At 40.6% G+C, this 22,997-nt stretch overlaps 1 protein-coding gene and 1 long non-coding RNA gene across 4 annotated transcripts; both read left to right on the forward strand.

Annotated features, from left to right (window-relative positions):
* The first annotated feature begins 1,399 nt into the window (after positions 1-1,399).
* On the forward strand, positions 1,400-3,780 carry LOC134617230 (uncharacterized). Of its 3 annotated transcripts, none has more exons than XR_010573349.1 (4): positions 1,400-1,451; positions 2,147-2,272; positions 2,356-2,518; positions 2,638-3,021. It is a non-coding gene; the product is annotated as an uncharacterized LOC134617230 (long non-coding RNA). The 3 variants fall into 3 exon arrangements; XR_010573350.1 differs by lacking the exon at positions 1,400-1,451 and adding an exon at positions 3,750-3,780 and having other exon boundaries at positions 2,113-2,272; positions 2,638-2,830; XR_010573348.1 differs by lacking the exon at positions 1,400-1,451 and having other exon boundaries at positions 2,113-2,272.
* Positions 3,781-7,989: 4,209 nt separating this feature from the next.
* Positions 7,990-12,436, forward strand: LOC134617149 (uncharacterized). The gene is made up of 6 exons (XM_063462343.1): positions 7,990-8,011; positions 9,533-9,603; positions 9,707-11,672; positions 11,977-12,135; positions 12,214-12,270; positions 12,415-12,436. Exons 3-6 carry the CDS (start codon positions 10,010-10,012, stop codon positions 12,420-12,422), a joined length of 1,887 nt encoding a protein of 628 aa, XP_063318413.1. The 5' UTR covers positions 7,990-8,011; positions 9,533-9,603; positions 9,707-10,009; the 3' UTR covers positions 12,423-12,436.
* Positions 12,437-22,997: the final 10,561 nt, after the last annotated feature.

Below are 22,997 nucleotides of genomic sequence, written 5' to 3' on the forward strand. Positions count from 1 at the left end.
CTGCAGTGTTGAATACAGTGGACACCACTGTTCCAACTACTAGTGTTTCATGTATGTAGCTAGAGGCCGGCGACACAGTTTGTCAGTCAAAGAGAAACACTGCTCACCTTGTTGACATAAAATAAGGAGTAATTTAGAATGAAATAATTTATGAATATAGGTAGAGAGACATCAGCTGAATGTGAAGTTAAGGGTGTAATGCACTAATATTTACTTGATTCTTTTAAAAAATGTTTTCTACATTGTAATCCTGGTTTTTAATTATGTTTTTTAAACACAAAATCTGCCATTAACCTATGGGCATTCCTCTGTATCACTCCATAATGGCTATACTGCCACCAGTTCAGTACTGTTCAAAGAAACAATTTAATTCATTTATTATAGAAAGAACATCAGTTGTAAGTCTTGTGTTGTGTTATGACAATATGTGAAAAACTAACAATTAGAGGGTCTATCTCAGCTGTCATAGAGCGAATAGCAGGATACATCCTGGACTGGTTGCTGCTCTATAGCTCTCCCTCACACACATATACACTAACAAACACACACACTTTCTCTTGTTTCTCTTTCTTTCTTAATCGCTCTTTTCCAAGGTCTTCTGGAAGCCTTGGTGATTTCAAATAAATATTATCCTTAACTTACTGCCTTACTGTCAAAAATTGAATTGGGTTGTTTCCTTCCCTGTGCGTACACCATGCTTGTCCACTACGTAATTGTATTTTATCTACACCATCCTACTTGTATTCCTCATATTTCCTTCTATGAAGTATGAGTAGAATATTTCTATGATCCATCTTTGTTTTGGATGTTTTTTTACCTTCCTGCACCAGCATTGGTGTCTTTCAGGGCCCCTTTCTGCTTTTGCTGTCTTCATCTGCTAGTTGTTACCTTAAAACACTGTGTGTGTGTGTGTGTGTGTGTGTGTGTGTGTGTGTGTGTGTGTGTGTGTGTGTGTGTGCATGCGTCTATGTGGTATGGATGGACAGTTGACCTGACACTGTACCTGGGCTACAGGGACATTTCGACTTTTTGGTGTGTATTCATGTGTCCCCCTAAAACATGAATTGTAAATGCATTTTTAAGTGTCTAAATAATAATTTTTTCTACTTCTTTTGAGGTCATTATTTATCTTTTGACCTGTATTTGCTTAAACTGTAGTGTAAATTCATTTATTAAACTATAATTAAAAGATTTTCTGATTTTCTTAAAAGTCCACCTATACCACTCACCTGATTTTTGTGTATTCCAGTTTATTGCACAGCGACGTTTCGAGTTAGACTGGATGTGTGTAAGTACTACAATTTAATACACATTTTCAATACACACGGCCGGAAGTCATTGTGATTGGTAGGCTATATATATAGGCGGTACCTACCGGAAATGATTTCGCGCGCGTGCCCTTTAACAAGTACATGTCGACGGCAATACGAAGACTGATTAAAAGCACAAAGGTAAGCCTTTTTTAATGTAAAATGCACCATGACTTTAATACTATATGAAATTATAGGTGCACAGGCTTATATTAAACTGCTTTAATATATGCTTTATGGACTGTTAGCTAGTTTTTGAAGAAGTAAAACTGCCTCAGCGTTTGTCATTGAGTAAATAAAATAGGGCTGATGACTAACCGCGTCAACGCGATAAAGCGGGGTAACCCGTGTTAGGATTTACTCGGTGTTAAAGCATTAATGTGGCTTAAACGTGTTAATGCCGACATCGCGACTAACGTGATTAACAATTAAACCAGCGCAGTCTGAGTCAAAATCCCTGATGTCGCTGTCATCTAATTTCGGGCAGTTTGTCCAATGTCTGTCCATTCTGCTAACAGCCCTAAAATAAAAGCAAGGGGTATAAGTGTATTTAATCGTGTATTTATTTATATGCCTGAAGAAAAAACTTCTTACAGTTTTGATGCCTAAGCTTTCTCAGTACTTGTATCACTCTCTGCAGTCGCCATTGCAGAAATGTCACATGTCGCCATTTTGAGAACTAGGCCTTTAACATTTTAAAAGAAGGCATAAATTAGGACTATGAATAAATCAGCTGTGTTTATGCTGTAAACTACACTACTGCTAGTTCTACTACTACTGATGATGATGACAATGATGACGATAATCGTAATACTTTATATGCTTTGGTAATACAGGCAATCAAAACGTACAGGAGAACATGCGAAGGAGACGCATTCCTCCACGGGAGGATGCAGTCTGTCATGTTTCTGCTGGAAGGGACAAACTGGGACTTGATATCCACTACATAAATGCCTTCAAAGGTAAGTTGGTCTTTAGTTTGGATTAGATTTGGAGTTTGTCACTTTGTCTTTTGTCACTCACTTGGTATGCCTCTGCAATTCAGGTCGGGGCATTTTCACGACTGTTCCATTCCAAAAAGGAGACTTCCTTTTGGAATACAGAGGTAAACTCATAACAAAAGACGAATGTGAGCGGAGACACAGAGTTTATCATGACAGCCTGAAGGTGTTCATGTTTGAATTCAAGTTTGATGGAAAACTCTGGTGGTGCGTATTATATCAGTGTAGTTTGATTAAGATTAAATTACACTTTGCTTTTGATTTATGAAAAAAAAGCTTCCTAACAAAAACTAGTTAAGCTAATACTTTTTTGCCTAACCCCACAGTGTGGATGCATCTCAAGAAGATGGGTCATTAGGCAGACTTGTCAACGACAACCACATCAGTCCAAGTGCTAAGATGAAAATATTAAATATCAATGGAAAGCCCCATCTATGCTTATTTGCAAGCAGAGACATAAGTCCAGGCGAAGAAATAGACTATAATTATGGTGACTCGGATTGGCCCTGGAGATGCAAGGTATTTCTACAATTGTACTTTTTGGAACTGATAAATTGCATACCGTAAGCCATTTTTACATTTGTACCTACTCAAATTGGCTTAACGTGACTTAGGGCATCTAGTTTTCCATTGAAATTGAGTATCACCTACTGTGCCTGGGGTCACTATAGCAATGCAGCCGAGCATCCAGTGATATAAATGCCACAGCAAGCATGGATGTCAAGGTGACACAATGCCTGCTGCTCAGTCTATACTTTAGTGTTCAATTCAGGGATCATGCTGTTAATTTTGGTAGCCATTTCAAACATTTCAGAGTTTCAAAAATGATGGCTTGGATTTTCATGAAGGAGCCGCACTCATAACTTATCGAGTGACACCATTGACCAGCCACCTGTTGGCATTCAGTCTGTCTATGTCAAATTTTCTGATCACTTTGGATCACTTGGAACCTTGGTGCAGTAGTTACTGAAAAACTACATGGTACTATAACCCACTGGAAAAACCGGGGTAGGTACTAATGGAAAACAGGCAATTGTGATTGCTGCCACATCAGAGCCCTCTAAAAGCACTAAAAAAATATCAGCAGGTATGCAGAAATAAAAAATGGCTTTCGGTTTCTAAATGTTAACAGTGATTGATGTTTAATGTGATTCTAACCTCTTTAGTTAGATTCAGTTTAAATTTTGTCCCTCGGGGATAAATGGGCCCTAGTGATAGTTCGTTGCTGCTACAGGTGATTGTTTTACTCCTTTAGCAATGGCTTAAAAAAGATTAAAGAAATCACACAGACTATTTTTCTCTATATTCTCTATACATGACAGTGAATATTTTAAAGACATTAGCTTGAAACTTATCATTCTCATAGAGTTTCTTTAATGTTTCAAAAACCTCTTCAAAAATGCACTGTATTTTCATTTTCTATCTGTTACACACGAAGACTGAGACCAGCCAGATTCAGAAGACTGTGAGCTGCCTAAAGCCACAACCAAACTGTATTCCAATGATCTGGACCTGAAACATCCAGAGCCTGAAAGGGTAAATATAATCCAGTGTACCACTTAATGAACTAATAATTTAATCTATCATCATTCTTTATGGATGCTGTGTGTGTGTGTGTGTTTGGCAGTCACCTGGGTGTAATGTGATTTACATGGACCGTGGCTTGTAGGTCCTTTTCATTGTTTCAAAGTGCAAGTCTGGATAGCATCTGAGTGTGTGTGTGTGTTAACCACCCAAATGTGACTTAGGAGGACCACACTGTTATTGGGGGACTCCGTCAAAGTTTGCTTCATGGTGACATCACTCTAGTTTTAGGAGGGGTCTTCTCTTATTTTTTGACAGTTTCACCTACAGCATGCAGAACTGACTGCATGTGCTTTGTTTCTATGTTGAAATGGTTTGAAACTCAGGCTTGAACATTAAGATAGATAGTACTATACAACTTCTTAACTTGTTTTAGGCACTTTTTACTGCTGTAGTGCATGGGTTCTCTCTGGCTGTGTACTCTGGCTTCTTCCCACAGTCCAAAGATGTAGCTTATGGGGTTAGGTTAACTGGTGATTCAAAACTGCCCTTTGGTGTGAATGCAAATGCTTCTCCTTCCATGTTAAACTGGTGATCTGTCCAGGTTGTACTGCCCTATGGTAGCTGGTATAGGCCCCAAACCTGCTACCCCACAATCCTGATAAGGATAAGTGGAAGAGGATGGATGATTGCAAAGGAATCAGTTGTTAATTATTGTAGCCAGTATTTTTTCAGAAGAAAACACTTGAGTGGAAAGGTCCCCCCACACATGCAAATTAAAAACAGAAGCACAGGCCTGCCCAGTACTGTTGCAAGAAGAGCACTTGGCCTAATCTTTGTGCCATCTTTTCTTTGTTGCAGGATCATGATGAAGAAATGCCTCAGCAAGGCTCAGAAGCCATGCATTCTTCTTCAGCGCAAGATTCTGAAGAGGTAACATTGACCTAGGACAGATTTTAATGAATGTTTCTCATGCACGATGTGTCCCTTATGTTATTTGCCGATAGTGAAATGGTTTATTCATCCTCTTGAATGATGCATTTTTAGTAATTGTCAGATTACTGTTCTTTTGTCTTCATTTTCTATCTGTTACACACGAAGACTGAGACAAGCCAGATTCAGAAGACTGTGAGCTGCCTAAAGCCGCAACCAAACTGCATTCCAATGATCTGGACCTGAAACATCCAGAGCCTGAAAGGGTAAATATAATCCAGTGTACCACTTAATGAACTAATAATTTAATCTATCATCATTCTTTATGGATGCTGTGTGTGTGTGTGTGTTTGGCAGTCACCTGGGTGTAATGTGATTTACATGGACCGTGGCTTGTAGGTCCTTTTCATTGTTTCAAAGTGCAAGTCTGGATAGCATCTGAGTGTGTGTGTGTGTGTTAACCACCCAAATGTGACTTAGGAGGACCACACTGTTATTGGGGGACTCCGTCAAAGTTTGCTTCATGGTGACATCACTCTAGTTTTAGGAGGGGTCTTCTCTTATTTTTTGACAGTTTCACCTACAGCATGCAGAACTGACTGCATGTGCTTTGTTTCTATGTTGAAATGGTTTGAAACTCAGGCTTGAACATTAAGATAGATAGTACTATACAACTTCTTAACTTGTTTTAGGCACTTTTTACTGCTGTAGTGCATGGGTTCTCTCTGGCTGTGTACTCTGGCTTCTTCCCACAGTCCAAAGATGTAGCTTATGGGGTTAGGTTGATTCAAAACTGCCCTTTGGTGTGAATGCAAATGCTTCTCCTTCCATGTTAAATTGGTGATCTGTCCAGGTTGTACTGCCCTATGGTAGCTGGTATAGGCCCCAAACCTGCTACCCCACAATCCTGATAAGGATAAGTGGAAGAGGATGGATGATTGCAAAGGAATCAGTTGTTAATTGGAGTGAGAGGCTGTCGCAGGGTATCACACTGACAGACTCTACCACACTCACACCTATGGGCAATTTAGAATTACCAGTCCAGCAAACCCCACTAACTGCATGTCTTTGGGCGGAATCTGTAGTTCCCAGATACAACTCGGGTGAGAGGCACTGTACACCCATCATATTTGGAATAGGTTCCAGCCGCAAGGATAAGCAAATAAGGAAGGATTGTTTTTTTTAATTTTGTTTTTGGTTTTTTGGTTTTTACTCTGACCCACTCCACACAGATAAGAATGCATGTGCCGTTTTTAAGAAGTTGCAGTGTTTTAACTCAATTAACTATTCTAGATAACAACAAAGTGAAAGAATCAATTCCCCTAATCCCAGTAAAATGGTTCCAGTAGAAAAAAGTGAAGAGGTTGATTGCCTTCAAATTTTATACTGGGATGAAGTGTATTAGTTGATATCTGCAACTGAATTGAAAACACCTCACCTTTCCAACTGTCCAAAACAAATACAGTCAGGTCCATAAATATTGGGACATCGACACAATTCTAACATTTTTGGCTCCATACACCACCACAATGGATTCCAAATGAAACGAACAAGACATGCTTTAACTGCAGAGTGTCAGCTTTTATTTGAGGGTATTTACATCCAAATCAGGTGAACGGTGTAGGAATTACAACAGTTTGCAAATGTGCCTCCCACTTCTTGAGGGACCAAAAGTAATGGGACAGAATAAGAACCATAAATCAAACATTCATTTTTTAATACTTGGTTGCAAATCCTTTACAGTCAATCACAGCCTGAAGTCTGGAACACATAGACATCACCAGATGCCGGGTTTCATCCCTGGTGATGCTCTGCCAGGCCTCTACTGCAACAGTCTTCAGTTCCCGCTTGTTCTTGGGGCATTTTCCCTTCAGTTTTGTCTTCAGCAAGTGAAATACATGCTCAATCGGATTCAGGTCAGGTGATTGACTTGGCCATTGCAAAACAGTCCACTTCTTTCCCTTCAAAAACTCTTTGGTTGCTTTTGCAGTATGCTTTGGGTTGTTGTCCACCTGCACTGTGAAGCGCCGTCCAATGAGTTTTGAAGCATTTGTCTGAATATGAGCAGATAATATTGCCCGAAACACTTCAGAATTCATTGTGCTGCTTTTGTCAGCAGTCACATCATCAATAAATACAAGAGAACCAGTTCCACTGGCAGCCATACATGCCCACGCCATGACACTTCCACCACAATGCTTCACTGATGAGGTGGTATGCTTAGGATCATGAGCAGTTCCTTTCCTTCTCCATACTCTTCTCTTCCCATCACTCTGGTACAAGTTGATGTTGGTCTCATCTGTCCATAGGATGTTGTTCCAGAACTGCGACGGCTTTTTCAGATGTCATTTGGCAAACTCTAATCTGGCCTGCCTGTTTTTGGGGCTCACCAAAGGTTTACATCTTGTGGTGAACCCTCTGTATTCACACTGGTGGAGTCTTCTCTTGATTGTTGACTCTGACGCACATACACCTACCTCCTAGAGAGTGTTCTTGATCTGGCCAACTGTTGTGAAGGGTGTTTTCTTCACCAGGGAAAGGATTCTTTGGTCATCCACCACAGTTGTGTTCCGTGGTCTTCCGGGTCTTTTGGTGTTGCTGAGCTCACCAGTGCGTTCCTTCTTTTTGGGAATGTTCTAAACAGTTGTTTTGGCCACGCCTGATGTTTTTGCAATCTCTCTGATGGGTTTGTTTTGTTTTTTCAGCCTAATGATGGCTTGCTTCACTGGTAGTGACAGCTCTTTGGATCTCATCCTGGCAGTTGACAGCAACAGGTTCAAAAAGCAAACAGCACACTTGAAATGAACTCTGGACCTTTTATTTGTTCATTGTAATTGGGGTAATGAGGGAATAACACACACCTGGCCATGGAACAGCTGAGAAGCCAATTGTCCCATTACTTTTGGTCCCTTAAGAAGTGGGAGGCACATATACAAACTGTCATAATTCCTATACTGTTCACCTGATTTGGATGTAAATACCCTCAAATAAAAGCTGGCAGTCTGCAGTTAAAGCACATCTTGTTCGTTTCATTTGGAATCCATTGTGGTTGTGTATAGAGCCAAAAATGTTAGAATTGTGTCGATGTCCCAATATTTATGGACCTGACTGTAAATGTTGCAATATTTTGCTAACAGTGTCACAGTCATCGTCTGGTGTGCACAACAATATCATCTTTGGACAAGTGCATTCAGTGTGTGGGACTGGTTTCCTCCCTCAAGTGGCTTGGCTATAAGTGCAAAGGTGAGACACTTAGTGAATAGGTACAGTATATAGTAAAAAGCATTAATAGAGTTCAACAAGTTAAGACTAGCTGAAATGAACACTGCTCCCTTTTTAATCAGTGGGTGGTCACATCTAATTAAAGAAATGTAGTATTACCTCTTTGGTGCAGGACCTTGTAAAAATGGTATACTTGGGATTGTCCTCAATTCCCCATTCCATAACATAAACTGCTCAAAATAATAAAGGGAACACTTAAACAATGCGATGTAACTCCACAGACCACTTCTCAGCACCTATGCTTTCTGGCTGGTGTTATGGTCACTTTTGAATGCTGGTGGTGATTTCATTTTAGTGGTAGCATGAGACAGAGTCTACAACCCACACAAGTGGCTCAGGTAGTGCAGCTCATCTAGTGTAGCACATCAATGTGAGCTGTGGCAAGAAGGTTTGCTGTGTCTGTTAGTGTAGTGTCCAGAGCATGGAGGTGTTACCTGGATGTGGAGTAGGCCATAGGAGGGCAACAACCCAGCAGCAGGACCGCTACCTCCACCTTTGTGCAAGGAGGAACAAGAGGAGCCTTGCAAAATGACCTCAAACAGGCCACAAATGTGCATCTGTCTGCTCAAATGGTCAGATGGCTTGAGGGTCCAGCGTCCACAGGTGGGGATTGAGCTTGCAGCCCAACACCATGCAGGACGTTTGACATTTGCCAGAAAACACAAAGTTTGGCAACTTCGGCACTGGCACCCTATGCTCCTCACAGCTGAAAGGAGGTTCAAACTGAGCACATGTGACAGTCTGGAGATGCCGTGGGGAACGTTCTGCTGTCTGCAACATCCTCCAGCATGATCATATTGGCAGTGGGTCAGTAATGGTGTGGGGTGGCATTTCTGTGCCTGCCAGAGAGCCTGACTGTCATTAGGTAACAAGATGAGATCCTCGGACACTTTGTGAGACCACATGCTAGTGCGTTTGGCCCTGGGGTCCACCTAATGCGAGATGACACTGGACCTCATGTGGCTGGAGTATGTCAGCAGTTCCTCCATGACAAAGGCATTGATGCTATGGACTGGCCCGCCTGTTCCCCAGACCTGAATCCAATTGAGCACATCTGGGACATCGCGTCTCACTCCATCCACCACAAACTGTCCAGGGGTTGGCGGATGCTTTAGTCTGGGTCTTGGAGGAGATCCTTCAGGAGACCGTCCGCCACCTCATCCCGAGCATGCCCAGGCATTGTAGGGAAGTCATACAGGCATCTGGAGGCCACACACATTCAACTACACACTTTCATGCCATTCAACTACCTGAAGAACAAAGTATTTAATAAGGATAATTCATTCATTCACATCTGGGATGTCCTTTTGGGGGGGGAGGGGGTTAGCAGTGTATGTGTAGTCATTAAAATATCCTTAAGTGTGAACAGTTTGTTTTTTGGTTTTTTTTCAGCATTTGACATTACTGCAATGCTTTGACAAAAAACTACTTCACTTAAATAGAACTGCAAAGCTAAATGAAGTCTATCAAAATGTGTTTCAGTTTGTTTAGGGGTCTGGCACAAATCCTGCCTTGCAAAATTGTCAAATCAGAATTGTCACCAGTCAACACAGGTGTGTATCCCATTCATATTTGGCTTGACTTTTTTTCAGTTTATTTTTTTTTACCTGTCTAAAGTATTGATCAATTAAAATAACTTTTATTCTTACATTCCAGAAAGAAGAAATTTCTGAATATTCAGGGGAAGATGGATTGCCACATTCAGTTCTGGATCAAATATCAAGCGATGATGATGGCAACCACAGCATATCAGAAGAAGAATATGTGCCAGATTCAGAGTCATATGATGAAGATTCAGATGAAGACATCTCATTATTGCCAAGCACATCAAAAGGTCTGCTATGCCAAGATGACATCTCCAAAGCGCATGAACAATCAGATTCAACGAATTTAATCCACAACTTGACAAAGGACAAGCCAGAAGATAAAAGTGAGCTTTGCGAAACTGAATCAGAAAAAATGACTTTAAGTAAAAGAAATTACTGCTATTTTTGTGGCAAACCACAAGCTAAAATTTCCCGCCACCTGAAAACGCACAAAACAGCTCCTGATGTTGTGCATGCATTTTCCCTGCCTAGAGACTCAAACGAGCGTAAAAGCCTGTTAGAGAAATTGAGAAATAAGGGAAATTTTAAGCATAATGCTGCAGTGTTGCATGGTGGAGTGGGACCACTGAAAGTGAAGAGAAGACCCAAGATTAAAGCAGTAGAGGGAAAGTTTGCTCATTGCTTTTATTGTCAAGGGATGTATGTTCGCAAGGATCTTTGGAGACATGTCCGCAGATGTCCTAACAAACCAAAAGATGACACGGATAAAGAACCTGGAAGAACCAAAGTACTCGGCCTGGCTTTAACTCTGGAGTCTCAGTGTTATCCGCAGGTGTCAAGTGGAGTGTGGAAGGTTCTTGCTGTTATGAAACAAGATGAGATTGCCTCAGCTGTGCGAAATGACTTTACTGTTATTCAGTTTGCCCAGTCCCTCTACAATAAACATGGACAAGACCCTACTAAGTATGATTATATACGACAGAAGCTTCGTGAAGCGGGACGTTTGTTGTTGTGTCTGCGTACAGAATTCTCAGTGCATAACATCGAAGAAGCTATTAAGCCTGCTAACTTCCAGAGAGTTGTGCAAGCAGTAAAGAAAGTTTCAGGTTTTGATGAAGAGACACTGTCATACAAAACTCCAAGCCTTGCGCTGAAACTGGGACATACACTGCATAAAATGTCTGACATTATCCATTGTCGTGCCCTCATGACAGAGGATGAAGCCCTAATCAAGTCCACTGATGCGTTCAAGAAGTTGTATGTCTCCAAATGGTCCGAGATGGTGTCTCACCGTGCCTTGAACACATTGAGTGAGGCAAAGTTTAACAAGCCATCAACATTGCCCTTTACAGAAGATGTTCGGATTCTCCATCACTACCTTCAAAAATCTGCAGAAAGTGCCTTTTGCAGCTTGGAGAACGAAGCCACAGCTCAGAATTATGCCCAACTTGCACAAGTTACACTCTCACAAATCATTGTGTTCAATCGAAGACGTTCTGGAGAGGTTTCAAAGATGCGCCTCAAAAGTTTTCTTGAAAGAGACAAAACGGCACTCCACACAGATGTTTCCATGGGGCTCTCAGAAATGGAACAGAGACTCTGTAACTATTTCTGTAGAATAGAAATAATGGGAAAAAGGGACAGAAATGTTCCAGTTCTGCTAACACCAAGCATGCTGGATGCTCTGTCACTACTGGTTAGTAGGAGGCCTGACTGTGGTATTTGTGCCACTAATATCTACCTCTTTGCAAGACCCCGATCAATGAGTCATTACAGAGGAATGGACTCCTTGCGTGTTCATGCACACCAGTGTGGAGCAAAGCACCCTGAGTATCTAAGATCGACACAGCTCAGAAAACATGTTGCCACACTCTCACAAGTCCTTAATTTGAAAAACAATGAACTTGATCAGGTTGCAGATTTCCTGGGTCATGATATCCGCGTTCACCGCGAATTCTACAGATTACCAGTTCCCACAACACAGCTGGCCAAGATTTCCAAACTGCTTTTAACACTGGAAAAAGGACATCTTTCCCAGATCCAGGGGAAATCACTGGATGAGATCGAAATTGAAGGTTTGTATTGAAAGGAGCAAATATTAGGGCAGTAGTTGAATATTATGCTTTATCAACAGAATTAAAACCTAAAAGCACAGACCATTCTGTTAAATGTCCATGATTTAAGGTTCTTGAAGTCTGTTGTTTCATCACTTTGCAACATTTGGCAAACTGCAGAGTGGTGGCCTTAAATAGAAAACTATGTACTGTGGAAAAAGTATAATTTCCAGTATTTGTTCTGTATTTTGTCATCTCGTTGTTAATGTGAGGTTTTTGGGGGGTTTGTGTTTGTGTTGGGTTTTTTTTTCCCACAATTTCTCAGATGAAATTGCATTAAGTGATGCTGAAACAAAGGACAGTGAGAGTGAATCAGATGATGATGACACAGCACTCACAATGTCGGCGTGTGGCACCAGTGAGCCTGTACATGCAGTAGCTGATTCCACAAACACAGCGCAGCTCCAAGACACTGTAGATTGTGGTAAGTTACCACTAGCTTGGTTTCTGTGGATAAAATGTTTGTTACAAATATTAAAACTTAATCAAATTGTGTAATCAGCAGATGAAGAACCACTCATAATGCCTGCAGCAAGTGAGACTGCTGCTCCCTCTGAAGGTAAGGGGTGCAGTTGGTTCTCTAAGCTTATGGACACGTTCTTTGTAATTGCGTTGCAATTCTGTCTCTCTACACCACCACAATGGATTTTAAAATCAAACAATATCCATATGTGTTAAAGTAGACTTCCTGCTTTAATTCTAGGGATTTGACGGAATCATCACATCACAGCCATTATGCATAGTCTATTATTCTCAGAAGCTCAAGGGTAATTGTATAGCTGACAAACAATTTAATGACTGGGTGAGGCCTGTCTACAGACTACTTCATGGGACATACTATGGTGCTTGCATGATGCATTCTCATTATCCAGTTAAGTAAGTAAAAAGGTTGATTCTGTTCATCTGAACGTAGTTTTTTCAGTGGGAGAAATGTTTCGTCACTTAGATGTTTGTGCTTTAAGGTTCTTGAATTGTTCATCATCTATTGTTTCATCACTTTGCAACATATGGCAAACTGCAGAGTGGTGGCAAAAAGTCACTTGGATGAGTGACAAAATGTTTCTCCCACTGAAAACGCTACATCCAGATTAACAGAATCAACGTTTTGGGATTTACTTACCTGGATGATTGAGCATGCATCAAGAGACTTTTATTCAACTTTTTATTCAGTCTTTTATTCACAGTGGAACACTAAATGTTGTCTCATTTTAGAAATTTGATAAATTTTCAAAGAGAATTTTAACTCGTTTTGATATTGATGGTACCAACACATTTCAGAAGTTAGGACAGGGTAGCATCCATTCTTTTTACAAGCAAATGATTTTTGGGTTTTTTTTTTTGTTTGGTTTGTTTGTTTTAACTACTACTACTTTATATATCTTCCAGATAAAAATGCTGCTCAATCCCACAATTCCCGAAGAGCTCCCAAAAACATGTGGTCCAAGGCTGAGGTTGCTGCAGTGATGAGGCATTTTAAAGACCACATAAACGAAGGGAAACTGGCCACCAAAAATGAATGCAGTCATTGCAAATTGGTAGAAGATCCGATGTTGGCAGGAAGAACAGTTCAAAACATAAGAGATTTTGTAAGAAACAGAGGATTAACTGCAAAAAGGCAGAAGAACTAAAATAACTGTTTAGCCAGATGTGGTTTTACATCTTGGTCAGATGGCCAAACTGTTGTTAAAACTGAGTTATTGTGCAGCAGGCTGCCTGATGTTCTGTTTAAAAAAAAGTTCTTGTTAATTACAGAAGTAGTTTGTATTTCATAATTTTTTTATTTAATTTATTTAGTTTTTTTGACAGGTTCTTATTTTAATATATTTTTTTTGACAGGTTATATTTAAAATAAAAAAATATAAATGCATATTTTCTCCCCTTAATATTTACCTTTAAACTTCTATATTTTTATATTTCTGTGGTTAGCGTGGGCATTTTTGTCCATAGGGTTAGGGTTAGGGTTAGATTTCTTTTTTATTTATGGTTAAAATTAATGTTCAGATCCATTAATTTTATGGTTAAAATTAATGTTCAGATCCAAGAACACTAATAAAATGATGTCCCAGTAATCCTGTGTCCTGTCAGATGTGTATTCATGGTAATGATGAGCTATTTAATAATGACATCATTGTCCCTTTAAAGTCCCGATATTGGTTTTTGTGGACCTCATAAAACACATCGTTGTCAAGTGGACAATGTCTCCACAAAACACAATAGAGTCTGGTTGGTGTGTATCAGTGTATCTAGACTTCTATAGGGAGTGTATTAGGTCTGAAGTGACCCAAATTTTTTTCAGATTTTTTCGAACACTTTAACCTCGCTCCCTTGGCTCTAAGTCCTCTGGAAACGGTAGTCCCCGTAAACCACCGCCGGGCGGATTGACGTAGTATAGTCCCGCCATACCACATACACCCGTGTGTATGTGTGTGTGTGTGTGTGTGTTTGTTTTTTGTAAGGGGTGGGGTGTATATTTCATGTTTTCATGTTTTCTACTCAGCTGCTTTGAAAACAGCTTCTAACTGGTTCCTCCCATAACAGGATGGCTAGCTGGTTAAAGTGATCATGCAACCCAGTAACCTTTCTGCTTCTGCTTTGATTCAGCAGGGACAGGTAGTGGAGTCTTTCAGTGCCTCCAGCCTCCCTTAAAATACCCGAATTAGATATGAAAATGTGACAAAACTGCTGTTTTTCAGACCACATGTAGTTGTACTCATGTGTCAGGTTTAAGTAGTACAATTACTTTTTATGTCTGCTTTCTACATCTGTGAACTGGTCATCACTTACACTTTCATTACATACTTTGTGTTTGTAAACATTCAGATAGCATAATTGGAATACATTGTATCCAATTCATGGCAGCAAAGGGTGTTAGTCCATCCCAGCTGCCACAAGGAGACAAAGGCAGGGTACACCCTCAGCAGGCTGCCAATTTATCACATGTCACGTAAAACCCACTACAATGCTTAAATAATTTTTATTTAACACTAGAATTACTGAGCCTTTTTTCCCTGGTTCAAGTCCCTACTACTAGATTTACTAGCCTGCGCAAATTTGTGTAAATTCCCCCCGACCTTAACACCTCTTGGCACCCCGCTGAGATTTTCACAGGTCTTCAGCTCCATTGTTCTCCTGCTTTTGTTGTGCAAACACACCCTCCCCCAACCCCCAACCATGAGAGATTCAGGTCTTTCCTTCCCTGCAAGGCTACTTTCCTTCCTTACCTGCAGCATACAATACACCATGGTAGTTTCTATGTGCAATATTTCTCATATGTAATATTAGTTCTTGTCAATCCTTGTCACTACATTGCATGCCTGTCCATAAACATATATACACAGAGTTGTACATATATTTATATAGCCACACCTTATATAATATGCATAAAGTCTAGTTATACACACAGACACATCTATATCATATATATGTATATATGTATATATGTATATGTATATGTATATGTATATATATATATATATATATATATATATATATATATATATATATATATATATATATATATATATATATATATATATATATATATATATATATATATGCATATATATATATATATATATATATGCATATATATATATATATATATATATGCATATATATGCACACACATATAGATGGATAGATATGTGTGTGTGCGTGTATACATACACCAATATTTTTGAATATGCGTGTCCATATATATGTTTCCAGATTGTTTGTATAGTGCACTTTCTATACCGTGCTCTGTCCACTTTTTTGCAATGACAATGCAGATTTTCCACTTGTGGGACAAATAAATGCAGATTTGCTGTGCGTGTTTGTGTGTGTGTGTGTGTGTGTGCAACACTGGCATTTGTTTACTCAGATCCAAGGCAGGCCAAACCTCTGTGTTACAACCTACATACAAAAGACACACATTCACAATATACGGGTACACAAGTCTGTTTTATTTCAAAGTGTTTCAAACTTTACAGCGTTTGCATACCCAGTGTCCATCATCCCTGCATTTGGCACAGGTGAATTTCTGACATGTTGCACAGGTAAACCTGCTGCAATTCCTGCTGCAGCCTGCCTCTGTGCTAATATTTCCTTGTGCTGCATGAATCGGCAACGAAGTTGCTGAGCTAGAAGACTCAGAAACAGTCTTCTTTTGCCTGTCCACCCTGTACATGCCTTGTACAAAATGTAGGCATTCACTGCCGCCAGGTCCAGCATATTGTAGAAAACCGCTACTGGCCACCTGCGTGTTGCTGATCTTACGGAATACATCCGTGCCATTTGGTCCAACACGTCTACACCACACTGTAAAAGCAGAGAGAGTCATGAGTATATGTTTTTTTCTATAGGCCTGTATAGCACACATCAGAAAACATTGTAGCACTGGTGTAAAATTGTACACACATTCACATACCTTCATGTGGTTATAGTCTGTTATCGTGTTGGGTTTCCTCTTTCTGCCGTCACCGATCGTCACGTCTTGGTGCATGAAACTTAGAACACACACAGTCTTGTTTTTTTTAGGTGCATAAATTGTCAAGGAGACACTGCCACTTCTAAGCACTGAAGTGGAGAGTACCTCTCGCTTTGCAGTATCTTTTGCAAGTTGAGGAAGTTCACGCCGGACTTTATTCACTGTGCCCAGTAACGTTGTTTTGCGTTGCAGCAGTCTGTGTGACAGTGACAGTGCAGTAAAGAAATTGTCTGTTGTGACATTTCTCCCATCATCCAAAAACGGCTCAATCAGTTTCACGACCACGCTCTGTGCCAGCCTCTCTCCCTTCTGACGACTGGGGTCTTTTCCCAAGAAAGGAGATGCACTGCAGACATATTTGGTGTCCAAATCCGTGGCCATCCAGAACTTGATCCCAAATTTGTCTGGCTTGGTTGCAATATACTGTGTGAATGGACAACGAACCTTGGTAGGGAACCAAGCATTTCTTGCAGCTGGCAACAACGGTCGTGCATTCAGTATAGCTGTGACTTCCGCAAGAAATGTGGTCAAAATCTCATGAGTAAGTTGAAGCATTTCTACCAGGCATTTCTGAAAGTTGTAACACAGAGGTTTGGCCTGCCTTGGATCTGAGCAACTCTGAGTGAGCAAATGCAAATGTGCCAGGCCTCAAGGATAATGGGTGGTTTGCACAACAAAAGCTGGAGGAGAAACAAGCTGACGACCTGTGAAAATCTCAGCAGGGGTGCTTAACACCTCGGGACTTGCACCAGAAAATAAAAAAGCCAGTAATTCTAGGGGGTGTTGGGTTTAGGGAAGTTACGCAAATTTGCGCAGGATAGCAAACCTAGTGTTAAAACATCTAAAAGCTTTCTTTCCAAACCTGAGCTGTTTCAGATGATTTTTGAAATTCTGAGCTCTCTGATCTCAGTGGAGCTGCCTCTCCAAAGTACTTCTACTTCTTGTCTTCCCCAAATGTTGACCAGCTGTCCAAGAGTACTGAAGATCTGAGGTCACACATCCTGGTGACAACAGCGTGCCCACCCCAGAAGACAGAGGCCCAAGATTCAGTCCTGTTTGCCAAAGGTCTTCTGTTAAGTCTAATTGTTGAATGTTGCCATTGTGTTTCTTAAATTTGTACAGTCTTATTTCAAGCAGTAGGTTCAAAGCCATTTCTTTGATCCTGACCACCTCTCCAACCACTCTGTGCTGGGGGAGATTTTATTGTAGATACATCCTATCTGAAAGATCTGTTTCTTGTGTTGTAAGCTTCCTGCTTTTATGACCCTTTTGTTCAGCAGGAGGTCACACACACACACACACACACACACACACACACACACACACACACACATGCATACAGTGCCTTGTCTTTGTAACCAAGGTGGGTTACGAGGGGAGGTGTTAGTAAACTATTGTTTGAATGTTTTCAATAAAAGGCAGCGAGAGGAGGCCATCGTCGGGGTCATTCATAATGAGCTGAGATACCGACGAGGCCTTCCTTGCAAGTAAAAACGATCGATCGCTATTGCCTTGTTTTTCTTTCACGGGAATAAGTCCTGGATATAGCGGGGTCTGAGTTTAGACCCAACATCTTCTGTCCCTTGAGTTAAGTTTTTGTCACTCTCTGTGTTGCCTTCCTCTGGTGCTAATTCCATTTTATTAAGTAATGGTGTGATTACTGCACATGTGAGAGAAACAGGGAAAATGCCAGGCTGTAGAGAGCTGTTGATAATATTTACTAAATGATTTGTAAAACAATGAGATACAGATTTGGATAGTTTTGTTAGGATGGGGTGAAGTAGAGAGGTGTGTTAAATCCTCTCAATTCTTTAATCTTTGGGCTGAAGGAAGAACAACACTCGGTGTATAAATGCTCAATCATTTTGTTCCATACAAACACTCTTGCGCAATACATCCGGATGGGAGATGTGCCGAAGAGGGTAACAGCAGATCTCGACGTGTCTGAGCATTTCTCACACTCTTATAGCTTTAGGAGGCCCCCACCTAGGCTCCCACTATCAGTTTCTTAACTGCTTATTTATTGGAGCCTATGTGTTTAACCACTGTTATAGAGTGAGAGGGTACATCCTGCACATACTGAACATCCATCACCAAAAATAATAATATGGTTTCATATCCACACCTACATCAGTCATTTCACGAAGAGGGTAACATCAGATCTCGACGTGTCTGAGCATTTCTCACATTCTTATAGCTTCATGAGTCCCCACCTAGTCATAAAACCTAAACATTCAAATTCTTTCTCTCTCTCAGTGAGCCTAAGTTATGACCTTGGCTTCCTGTGCAGTATGTTATGTTCTTTTCTATTCAGAGAAATAAGGCCATGATTCTCTGAAAACAGTATTTCTTATAACGCAGCAGTATAATGTAATAAATCAGTTTAATAAATGTAATAGTTATCCCCTTTTTCTAAGTCAATAGTTAAATGCAACCTAAAACTACATAATGATTTCACAATCTTTAATTAGGGGTATAACGTGGCATAAGATAATATAATAATCTCACAATTCCCCCTTTGATCTCTTTTTAAAGAGATCACTTACACTTTACAATCCATTGCAAGGTCTATTTCTTCTTGCCCCTTAAGCCCTCTGTCCCCCTTTGATGGATGGTCCATATGTGGGATGACCTCTGTGTTTGGGTAATTCAGATGCAAGGAAAACAATGGTTACAACAATAACAGTAGTTACAGATGACACTCCCATCACTCTCCAGTTCTCCCACAGCTTTATTTTGGTGCTCCAGTTTTCCCCAACCTCATCTTGGTGCTACCTTGTACCTTTCACACGCACTCAGAGTACAACCTCTGTCCAAGGAGCTTTTAATCTTTATTTTATTTCTGCAGCTACCATTGTCTTCCAGTCGGGTGATTCTCTGCTCCTCTTCTTTCTTCGGCCTCAGGGGTTGGACTACCCTTCAGCTGGCGCACAGATCAGGGGATTATCCTGCCCCTATTTAAAAAATCTATGTGTTCTGGGGTCACAGCCGTGTCCTCCCTTTTTACCAAGAGCCTCTCGAACCTCTTTGTTCTGGTATTCCTGGATTTCCGCCAACCCCTTCGTGGTTATTGCTGTGCTTATGGGATCCATCCTCTCGAGGTGACTAGCCGGAGCACAAACGGCATGACACTTGACCCCAGTTGCTGTCTTGGCAGTCTCTATGTCTGTCTCTGCTGCGAAGGATCCTCGTATCTCCGTGACCTCGTCTGGTGTCTTTTCCTTCCTCTGTAAGGCAGAAAACCAAAACACCTCTCTGCCTAGCCTTGATAATCTAATGTTGTTATCCATTGTTCTTCTAGTGATTCAAAGTTTTTCAGAAGATCATGTTCAGGACTCTGACCCAGAGACTTATTCTAATCATAATCTATGTGTGTAAGCATGTTTGCATTTACCCCTCTCCACTCAAAGTCATTTCCTACAATTTATCAGTCCGGACAGTCACGCTGAACGAAGCTTATGACCTTCTAAAGACTGAGTGCCAACTCATTATGAGCACATTTGCAATGTGTGCATGAAAGTACTTCTACTTCTTATCTCCTCAAATGTTGACCACCTGTCCAAGAGTACTGAAGATCTGAGGTCACACATCCTGGTGACAAAAGCGTGCCCACCCCAGAAAACAGAGGCCTAAGATTTAGTCCTGTTTGCCAAAGGTCTTGTGTCCCTTGAGTTAAGTTTTTGTCACTCTCTGTGTTGCCTTCCTCTGGTGCTAATTCCATTTTATTAAGAAATGGTGTGATTACTGCACATGTGAGAGAAACAGGGAAAATGCCAGGCTGTAGAGAGCTGTTGATAATATTTACTAAATGATTTGTAAAACAATGAGATACAGATTTGGATAGTTTTGTTAGGATGGGGTGAAGTAGAGAGGTGTGTTAAATCCTCTCAATTCTTTAATCTTTGGGCTGAAGGAAGAACAACACTCGGTGTATAAATGCTCAATCATTTTGTTCCATACAAACACTCTTGCGCAATACATCCGGATGGGAGATGTGCCGAAGAGGGTAACAGCAGATCTCGACGTGTCTGAGCATTTCTCACACTCTTATAGCTTTAGGAGGCCCCCACCTAGGCTCCCACTATCAGTTTCTTAACTGCTTATTTATTGGAGCCTATGTGTTTAACCACTGTTATAGAGTGAGAGGGTACATCCTGCACATACTGAACATCCATCACCAAAAATAATAATATGGTTTCATATCCACACCTACATCAGTCATTTCACGAAGAGGGTAACATCAGATCTCGACGTGTCTGAGCATTTCTCACATTCTTATAGCTTCATGAGTCCCCACCTAGTCATAAAACCTAAACATTCAAATTCTTTCTCTCTCTCAGTGAGCCTAAGTTATGACCTTGGCTTCCTGTGCAGTATGTTATGTTCTTTTCTATTCAGAGAAATAAGGCCATGATTCTCTGAAAACAGTATTTCTTATAACGCAGCAGTATAATGTAATAAATCAGTTTAATAAATGTAATAGTTATCCCCTTTTTCTAAGTCAATAGTTAAATGCAACCTAAAACTACATAATGATTTCACAATCTTTAATTAGGGGTATAACGTGGCATAAGATAATATAATAATCTCACAATTCCCCCTTTGATCTCTTTTTAAAGAGATCACTTACACTTTACAATCCATTGCAAGGTCTATTTCTTCTTGCCCCTTAAGCCCTCTGTCCCCCTTTGATGGATGGTCCATATGTGGGATGACCTCTGTGTTTGGGTAATTCAGATGCAAGGAAAACAATGGTTACAACAATAACAGTAGTTACAGATGACACTCCCATCACTCTCCAGTTCTCCCACAGCTTTATTTTGGTGCTCCAGTTTTCCCCAACCTCATCTTGGTGCTACCTTGTACCTTTCACACGCACTCAGAGTACAACCTCTGTCCAAGGAGCTTTTAATCTTTATTTTATTTCTGCAGCTACCATTGTCTTCCAGTCGGGTGATTCTCTGCTCCTCTTCTTTCTTCGGCCTCAGGGGTTGGACTACCCTTCAGCTGGCGCACAGATCAGGGGATTATCCTGCCCCTATTTAAAAAATCTATGTGTTCTGGGGTCACAGCCGTGTCCTCCCTTTTTACCAAGAGCCTCTCGAACCTCTTTGTTCTGGTATTCCTGGATTTCTGCCAACCCCTTCGTGGTTATTGCTGTGCTTATGGGATCCATCCTCTCGAGGTGACTAGCCGGAGCACAAACGGCATGACACTTGACCCCAGTTGCTGTCTTGGCAGTCTCTATGTCTGTCTCTGCTGCGAAGGATCCTCGTATCTCCGTGACCTCGTCTGGTGTCTTTTCCTTCCTCTGTAAGGCAGAAAACCAAAACACCTCTCTGCCTAGCCTTGATAATCTAATGTTGTTATCCATTGTTCTTCTAGTGATTCAAAGTTTTTCAGAAGATCATGTTCAGGACTCTGACCCAGAGACTTATTCTAATCATAATCTATGTGTGTAAGCATGTTTGCATTTACCCCTCTCCACTCAAAGTCATTTCCTACAATTTATCAGTCCGGACAGTCACGCTGAACGAAGCTTATGACCTTCTAAAGACTGAGTGCCAACTCATTATGAGCACATTTGCAATGTGTGCATGAAAGTACTTCTACTTCTTATCTCCTCAAATGTTGACCACCTGTCCAAGAGTACTGAAGATCTGAGGTCACACATCCTGGTGACAAAAGCGTGCCCACCCCAGAAAACAGAGGCCTAAGATTTAGTCCTGTTTGCCAAAGGTCTTGTGTCCCTTGAGTTAAGTTTTTGTCACTCTCTGTGTTGCCTTCCTCTGGTGCTAATTCCATTTTATTAAGTAATGGTGTGATTACTGCACATGTGAGAGAAACAGGGAAAATGCCAGGCTGTAGAGAGCTGTTGATAATATTTACTAAATGATTTGTAAAACAATGAGATACAGATTTGGATAGTTTTGTTAGGATGGGGTGAAGTAGAGAGGTGTGTTAAATCCTCTCAATTCTTTAATCTTTGGGCTGAAGGAAGAACAACACTCGGTGTATAAATGCTCAATCATTTTGTTCCATACAAACACTCTTGCGCAATACATCCGGATGGGAGATGTGCCGAAGAGGGTAACAGCAGATCTCGACGTGTCTGAGCATTTCTCACACTCTTATAGCTTTAGGAGGCCCCCACCTAGGCTCCCACTATCAGTTTCTTAACTGCTTATTTATTGGAGCCTATGTGTTTAACCACTGTTATAGAGTGAGAGGGTACATCCTGCACATACTGAACATCCATCACCAAAAATAATAATATGGTTTCATATCCACACCTACATCAGTCATTTCACGAAGAGGGTAACATCAGATCTCGACGTGTCTGAGCATTTCTCACATTCTTATAGCTTCATGAGTCCCCACCTAGTCATAAAACCTAAACATTCGAATTCTTTCTCTCTCTCAGTGAGCCTAAGTTATGACCTTGGCTTCCTGTGCAGTATGTTATGTTCTTTTCTATTCAGAGAAATAAGGCCATGATTCTCTGAAAACAGTATTTCTTATAACGCAGCAGTATAATGTAATAAATCAGTTTAATAAATGTAATAGTTATCCCCTTTTTCTAAGTCAATAGTTAAATGCAACCTAAAACTACATAATGATTTCACAATCTTTAATTAGGGGTATAACGTGGCATAAGATAATATAATAATCTCACAATTCCCCCTTTGATCTCTTTTTAAAGAGATCACTTACACTTTACAATCCATTGCAAGGTCTATTTCTTCTTGCCCCTTAAGCCCTCTGTCCCCCTTTGATGGATGGTCCATATGTGGGATGACCTCTGTGTTTGGGTAATT

This window comes from Pelmatolapia mariae, linkage group LG18 (assembly GCF_036321145.2).
Source record: "Pelmatolapia mariae isolate MD_Pm_ZW linkage group LG18, Pm_UMD_F_2, whole genome shotgun sequence".
NCBI classification, from domain to species: Eukaryota; Metazoa; Chordata; class Actinopteri; order Cichliformes; family Cichlidae; genus Pelmatolapia; species Pelmatolapia mariae.